At 41.8% G+C, this 8,547-nt stretch overlaps 1 protein-coding gene across 1 annotated transcript; it reads left to right on the top strand.

Annotated features, from left to right (window-relative positions):
- Positions 1-2,158: 2,158 nt before the first annotated feature.
- LOC306925059 (myelin-associated glycoprotein-like) lies at positions 2,159-8,185 on the top strand (the record flags this gene model as incomplete). The annotated part of the gene is made up of 10 exons (XM_079503741.1): positions 2,159-2,190; positions 2,273-2,635; positions 4,003-4,260; positions 4,362-4,637; positions 5,373-5,639; positions 6,298-6,597; positions 6,680-6,767; positions 6,880-6,943; positions 7,443-7,803; positions 7,857-8,185. Exons 2-10 carry the CDS (start codon positions 2,302-2,304, stop codon positions 8,183-8,185), a joined length of 2,277 nt encoding a protein of 758 aa, XP_079359867.1. The 5' UTR covers positions 2,159-2,190; positions 2,273-2,301.
- Positions 8,186-8,547: the final 362 nt, after the last annotated feature.

Genomic DNA, 8,547 nt, shown 5'->3' with positions numbered 1-8,547 from the left:
TGTTGTACAAGCACTTGACATGTTGTTACATAAGAGATTTGGTGGGCTACACACACACACACACACACAGCTACCGGTATGTGTGGCATAATGACTTAACTTCCACCTGAGGATGTTCAAACTGTCCGGTGTTATGTACATGTTCCGATGATGGAAACCTGAATGTGTTACAGCAAATACACCAGATGTGCTAATTGTTAAGGACAACAGTAGGGAACAGACAAATTGTGTTTGTCTCACCTTACTACTAATGTCATGTTTTCTTTCTGGGCTCTGTTTTGTTTTTTTGCCCTCTAGTGGAGGATATTTCGCTAATTCGTCTAAAAGTGCCAAATTTTGCACAAATGTAGCCCAGCTGGGCATGCTCTAATGATTTAGGGGTCGCCACAGCGACCAAATCCATATGGCCACCATTAACAGCCAAAATGGCATTATGCTTTAAGCAGCATGTGACGTGTCAAACTAGGGAGTTGTCATGATTCTGAATGCATTCCAGGCATTAGTTTGCTAATGAAAAAATCACTCCTTGGGCTAAATTCACCCATAGCCACTTGCCCAAATATGCCCAAATGTGATGACCTCATCACATTTGGGCACATTTGTGATGCCGTTTTTATCCCTAAGCTCCTCAACTGTGACTGTCACTGCCACTGGACACAGTGAACCAGTCTTTTGCTCTGAGACTGTCCATAGTTCGAGCTCTTTAAGGCCAGTCAATATTTTATTGAAACAATATTTCAAGTAATTATATGAACATGACCTAGTGACATTTTGCATCTTATTTTCCAAGTTTTGTCAATACAACACTAATAATCCACCAAAATAACTTACTTCTTTCTTTGACCTCATTCCAAATAAAACAATGTTGCTTTATCGCCTTCGTTATATACATTGTATACACGCTGTGTGGATGTTGTCATCCACTCATGGACTATGAATTAACACTGAGATGCTTTATGTTCTATTTCTGTCATCAAGATAATTTGAGTTTGTGATCATGATCAATTATCTTATAGTATAGAATAATATAGATTTCAGTTTGGTTTAATGGAACAGATTTATGTTCAGGACGATTTGGTTGTCTGTGTGGACTGCTGTTCTTGTACTCTAACATTGTCTTATATTCATATAATAACTTTATTTTATTATCTATGACTATAAATTCTGAGAATGTCTGTCTGACTAGCTGACTGACTGTCCTTCACATATCTCCAGAATTGCTCATTTGATTAACTTTACACTTTTATATTGCTGAGGACCCAAAACGTGCATTAGTGTTCTTTGAAGTATGGCATCTTACTTTAATAAGGTAAAACGTTAATAATCTTGTTGCAATGAGGTATAGATTACTATTAGAGTACAGTATGTAGTACAACATATTCATTCTGTTTATGATGTTTGGAGATCTTCAAGAACTAGTATACTATGATGTGTGTTACATCATTTACTTAAAATGTTTGTGAAATGCATCTTTAGTAACAATAACATTCTGTTTACTGTAGTGTATATGTCCCCCCCCCCCCCCCCCCCCCCCTTATACTTTTTGTAGTCTACTTATAAAAATCTCTTTTATAAGTTGTGACATTTTCAGGCAGGACCTTTTAAAGAAATTCAGAAAAGTACATAATACGAAAATAGAAAACAGAACTAGTGTCTGGAGGAACAACTGAAGTCGTGTTTTAAAGGAGATGGTGGACTTATGAAAGAAACAAAAAAATCTGTGCTGTGTGCCACTCCCCCTGACATCTGTTGTGGCTGAACACCCTGTCAAACCAACAGTCTGGAATGTGGCATCAATTGGAACTGTTTGATTTGTCAACGATGGTAAAGTGTCAATTAGGATAAATCCGATTCAGAATACTTTTGAAATTAGACTCAGTATCTTAAGGAGAAGGAGTGTGTAGATCAGTTTGGAATATTTATCTGTATGCGGGTTCAGAAGGGATAGAGGAAACATTTGTTTTGTTACAGAATTAGCTTGTAGTCTAGAAGACGAAGGTGGATTACTATGAACTTCATCCTTGGTTTTGAGGTAAGAGTTAAAACCTTGGCATTCTCTAAAGGCAATTCATGATAATAGAGTAAACTGAACTAGGCAAACTGCATTAAATTCTATAAAAAATATATTTTTCTTACAGAGAGACATGACTGCACTTCTTCAATTCATCCTCATACCCTGTCTACTTCAAGGTGTGATACTTCACATTTTAATAGTTTGATGATTTATTTTCTTTTATATCTGAATTTAATTATGTTTTATCATGCTTCCCAGGTATTTTATGCCAAGACTGGGTAGCCGTCATGCCTCACAGTATAGACGCACTGAGTGGTTCCTGTGTGATCATCCCCTGTAATTTTCTCGTTGGCCCTGGATGGGATTCCTACCTGGATTCTTCTTGTAAAGCTATATGGAGAAGAGGCTGGAGGCGAACGCGAGTGTTTGATTCCAGTCTCACCAATGGAAATGCGATCTCAAACATCTTCCAGGGCAACCTGACAGGGAATTTGCTTCAGAAGAACTGCACCACCATCTTCAACAACGTTCCACACCATTACGCAGACTATTTCTTCAGACTTGAATGTGATAACGATCTGAAGTTCAGCTATGGAGCAAGTGTCAACATTAACGCAAAAGGTTTTTACTTCTGTTTTTTATCTTCTTTTTTTGTCCTCTTGGCTAACCCTAGGGCGTAAGTTTGGTTTTAACATTGGTAGGGCCACACTCGCAGTTGGACCATCATGTGTTTAGTATGGCACGTGCCATGTGGCCATATATGTGGTTGCTTAGATGTGGAGAGTTGTCTCCTATACAGTATGTTGAAAAGAAGAGAGTCCGCACACAGGATTGCTCCAATGGTGTTTTCTTTTTATTGAAACACCATAATATAAGACACAACGTTTCGACCGCAGGCGGCCTTCATCAGTATGTGCCTAAAATAATTTAAGTTCAAATCTCCCAGTTAGAATCACTAAGGCAAGCCATTCATATTAAGTCTGCCTGATATCCTCCTGTTTCTGCCCTTCTAATGGTGCCAGATTCTCCTGATAAAATGATGATCAGAATGTCAAATTTGTCAACATGTTTGTTTTGAGCTATTTTGGGGATACAGACGTGATCAGCCTCTCCTCAGACTGAAATGGTTCTGCACCTTAATTGGATGGTAGCCAGTGTTTGTGCTGTGCTGTAGCATTTTATTTTTGTGAGAAGCAGAATGTTTGGTTAAGCGGATAATATTATAAAATCTATATTGATAGATAATGATAGACAGACTATATGTCCCATAGGGACGTATAGTATACCTATATATACCTCAACCTATATGCCAATGGGCCAACCTGTTTGATCTAGCAAATGTCCCATCTTTGCGCTTTAGACACTCTGCCCAGACCGACCATAACACCATCCAGGGTGGAGGTGGAGGAAGGGACCTCAGTGACTTTGAAATGCACGGCTGCAGTCCCCTGTCCCATTCTTCCCCCAACTTTGATGTGGACAACCGGCCTCGGTGACATTGAGGAGAAAATCCAAAGCCAATTCATGACCTCTAATCTGACCTTCGTCGCTTCTCACCTCCATCATGGACAGAAGATCTCCTGCACTGCTCTCTACAAACGGCAGTCTAGCAACAGTGACCTCTCACTTGAAAGAAGTTTGACCATTAATATTCTTTGTAAGTATATAGTATCTGTCAGGAATAAACCACCTAACTCCAAACAAATACTGCCTCATCAAAGTTGGTGGTGTGACTTTATATATTGTCAATTACTTGCCTGAAGCACCTTTTAATACTTTCCATTGGTTCAATATGTTTTTTAACCAACACACAGACGTAAATTGTGTTCAATGATTTATGGAGGAAAAGAAAAACACCTTAAAAAATCGAGTTAGGTGGTTTCCTCCCGACAGCAACGATATGTTTTGTATATATCTTTTGTTTTACATTTCACATATTGTATGTTATGGTTGCACTGTGTTATGCTACATGTATACATTTCTACCAGATCCTCCTAATAACACATCAGTCAGCCACACTGGTCCAGTACTGGAGGGCACCTCTGTGACTCTGACCTGCAGCAGCAATGCCAACCCAGCTGTGGAGACCTACACCTGGCACAGAGTTGACGGAGATCAGGTGACATCAGTGGGTTTCAGGAGGATGCTTTCAATCAAAGTCTCAGAACACAACAGCCAGTTCTACTGTGAAGCCAGAAACAAATATGGGACCCAAAATTCCTCAGTCATTCAGATAGATGTGCAATGTAAGTTCAATTGATCATTGTGATGTCAGCAAGAGAATGGGGAAAAAAATGAAAATTACATTTATCTAACAATATGAGTTTGTGTCTCCATTGTCTCCAAGTTGCGCCCAAGGACACCTCAGTGTCAGTCAGTCCATTTACTTCAGTACCAGAGGGAAGCACTGTGACTCTGACATGCAGCAGTAAAGCCAACCCGGCTGTGAACAACTACACCTGGTACAGAGCTGACGGAGACAGCAAGGACATGGTAGAATATGGACATGGACAGACCATTACTATAGACGCTGCCGATCTGAGCCACAGTGGAAACTACTACTGCGAAGCAAGAAACCACCACGGGGAGGATATAACAACACCAGTGGAACTTGATATTTACTGTAAGTTTGATTTTCAAATGTTTTTTTGTGGCTTTCGTCTTTATTTTATAGTTTTTTTATGGAGGGATAGACAGTGGGCTGACAGGAAATGGGGGGGGGGGGGGGGGGGGGGGGTGACATGCAGTGAAGGCCGTTGGGATTGGGAGTCGAACCCGCTGCTGCACACTGCCAGACTACCAGCCAAGGTGCCTGGACCGCTGAGCCACAGCCCAGCCCTGTAAGTTTGTTTAACACAATAATACCACTGACGTGCATATATATATGTTTAGAAGCGACAATTACTCACGTACAGCTGTGCCACGCCACACACGGTTTGGGGCCAACAAGTCAGTCATGGGCTGCACACTATAGTGTCTGGGCCATTGACAAGAAGGTCATTGTCCTGACAACCTCCTGTCTATGTTAATGTCCTCATCACTGAGGTCTGTTGTATGTCTACATGCGTGCCAGTGTGGAGATTGTGTGTAGATGTTTGTTCTCTTTTGCCATAGTGGGGTGTTTGCTTATCAAGATGTCATTTCCAGATGCCCATAATGGAAACATTGTTTCCATCAACTGAATACCACTCATACTGTACATCTACTGTTAACTTAAAGAATACATGTTCCTAAATTGTTTTACTGTCATTCAGTATTTTATAATCCCATATACTCAGGTTCCTCCTGGCAATTAAAATACTAAATCCATAATAAGTGATGTCTTTCATCGAAGTCTGACAAAGAAATGTGTTTTCAGATTCTCCCAAGAACACATCAGTGTCAGTAAGTCCCTCTGGTCCAATACCAGACGGTAGCTCTGTAACACTGAGCTGCAGCAGTGAAGCCAACCCAGCAGTGGACAACTACACCTGGTACAGAGTGGAGGGAGGAGATGAGGAGGCCATTGCTTTTGAGAAGGACTTCACCTTCAATGTCACCAAGCTTTCCAGCGACGAGTACTACTGCCAAGCTCAGAACATCCATGGAGCTGACCACTCAGAGCCCATTAGTATTGATGTCAAATGTAAGACACATTGGGCAGTATTATGCGTGTCTTAAGTACCAGGTCTTATGACTTAACTTAAGACCTGGAGGCGTGATCAATGCCATTTGGCTATTCTGAGTAGCCAAACAGCATTGACCACGCCTCCAGGTCTTAAGTTAAGTCATAAGACCTGGTACTTAAGACACGCATAATACTGCCATTATCTAATTTCATTTTAATTTACCGTACCTTTAGATTTGCTTCATTTTATTTTGATGTTGTGATTCCTTTCCAGTGTGCAGGCAATATTTGATCTCAATCTTTGGAATGTTTGACATTGGCATCTTAGTAAAAATGAGAAAAAGGCTGCACACTCGTAGCCACGATGCTGTATATTTATTGACAAGAATCCAACGTTTCGACCTAGGAGGAAGGGAAGAAGACCATTCCCTGAAGAAGACCTCCTAGGTCGAAACGTTGTATTCTTGTCAATAAATATACAGCATCGTGGCTACGAGTGTGCGGCCTTTTTCTCATTTTTACTCATTTACTGCCTTAGGCCAGCACCTCACCAACACTGGTGTGCGCCCTTTCCTGTTTTGTCTACCTGACATTGGCATCTTGACATGACATCTTTCATCTGGAGACTGTTTTGGCCTTTGTTTCATAACTATAATACACGTTGATATATTTGCAGTTGCTCCTGTGATCCTGACCTCCTCCGGCTGTGTCAGGATTTTGTCTAAAATCAGATGTTCCTGCGAGAGCCACGGTAACCCGCCTCCCTCTCTGCAGTGGGAATTAGCTGGAGAATCGGTCAATGGCTCCGGCGACATCACCATTAAAGATTTGTTCCTGAGCAGCACAGTTCTGAGAAGCCTCATCACTTTGCGTGAAGTCGTAGAAGAAGAGATTCCAACTTTAGTCTGCCTCAGTACCAACACAATGGGATTTGATAGTTTTGCTTTCAACATGTCCTCCATTGAGACTCAACCAGGTATCATAATAAAACAATATACATATAGTTAATGCTTCTTCTGTCTTCCAGAAATTGCGTAATATTTAATTGTATCTTGTAGGCGTCCATACGACATCTCTGTTGATTGGCTCTGCTGTGGGGGCTGTGGGAATGATGCTCCTCTGTGTCCTTATGGAGATCATTTGCAGGTGTTTGACACCTTACACTCACTTTGAATATGAACTTCATGACATTTTTCATTTATAATAATTAGCTTTTTCCTTGTATTCAAGAATGACATTTTGCTTTGGTCTCATGCAGGAAAAAGAAAAAGACTCCTAAAATAGGACTGAAAGAGACATCAGAGCCGTTGGCTACTAATGAGGTAATGTGCTTGGAGACACAGTATGTAGGACTATGTTCAAACGTCTACATACAAACACAAGCATTTAAGGCAGACGACAAGCAGCAACAAAAACGTTTTTCACATTAAATTCAGAAGAGCATAAAATGGGTTTATTTTATATATAAAAATGTTATATAAACTTTACACATACCATCTGATCTAAGGAGTGCACCTCCAACATTTTCTAGTACTTAACTTACACTACAGTTATTATGAATTCAACAGTGAATGTTTTTTTTAATGACCCAGTGAGTAGAACGGAAATTGCTTTTGCTGTAAGTTTCTAGTCATATTCATAAGTATCCATGACTGGCTGCACAATCCAATATCGCAGTGACGTTCTCCATCCCTAGACCATTAAAATGTGCCCTATTTGTGTCCTTTTAGGCCACCTCACCACAAGTGGAGGCTATTTATGCCAATAAAGCCATGCTGATGGTGGGTGGAGCAGATGATGTAGAGACTCCCCATGGTGCAGGAGATGATGGAGAATGTCTCCATGGTGATCAAGGAGGTGATGGAGAGGGTCTCCATGGTGATCAAGGAGGTGATGGAGAGGGTCTCCATGGTGATCAAGGAGGTGATGGAGAGGGTCTCCTTGGTGATCAAGGAGGTGAAGGAGAGGAAGGAGGTGATGGAGAGGGTCTCCATGGTGATCAAGGAGGTGATGGAGAGGGTCTCCATGGTGATCAAGGAGGTGATGGAGAGGGTCTCCATGGTGATCAAGGAGGTGATGGAGAGTGTCTCCTTGGTGATCAAGGAGGTGATGGAGAGTGTCTCCATGGTGATCAAGGAGGTGATAGAGAGGGTCTCCATGGTGATCAAGGAGGTGATGGAGAGTGTCTCCTTGGTGATCAAGGAGGTGATGGAGAGTGTCTCCTTGGTGATCAAGGAGGTGATGGAGAGTGTCTCCATGGGGAAGGAGATGGTGGAGACACTCTCCATTACGCCACCGTGGATTTTGCAGAATTACAGGCGAGGTCAGAGGGCCAGTGTGAGGAAGGGGAGATCAGAGGACTGGCTTCCAAGACGGCCGAATATGCAGAGCTCCGTTTCAACTCTGGAGGATGTAGCGGAGCAGAAGCTGACGTGGAAGAGATGCCAGCAGACACCGCTTTTGGGCAGGGGAGCGACATGAATGATAAAAGGGTTCAAGCCGAGCAGGGAGATGGAAATGGGGTAATAACGGAAACAATCGTTTCTGGTCTTCCAGAGCTGTAGGACATATATAGTTCCAGGTTTAGTATTCACCTGTCAGTAGAGGCCCAACGGGAACATTGGAGGCAGAACAACTCATCAAACAGTCTACGGCAGTGGTTCTCAACCTGTGGGCACTGGTGGGCTAAGAGGGTATTTTAATGATATAATAAGATAAGATTAACAATAAATAAGAACTTCAATTATACTATGCATTCCATTGATCCGAGGTGGTGGAATTGTTTGATTGATCAATAAAATGAACTGAAAATGCACGCGACCCACCCATCTGACCACTTAACACAGTGTGAAATGTCGGGTGTGCGGTCAATGGGGTGGGGTGCAAAAGAGGGCCCTGATCCAGAAAAGGTTGAGAACCACTGATC

The sequence above is a fragment of the Electrona antarctica genome (assembly GCF_951216825.1).
Source record: "Electrona antarctica genome assembly, chromosome: 6".
NCBI classification, from domain to species: domain Eukaryota; kingdom Metazoa; phylum Chordata; class Actinopteri; order Myctophiformes; family Myctophidae; genus Electrona; species Electrona antarctica.
This window is presented reverse-complemented; position numbering and strand designations above follow the sequence as displayed.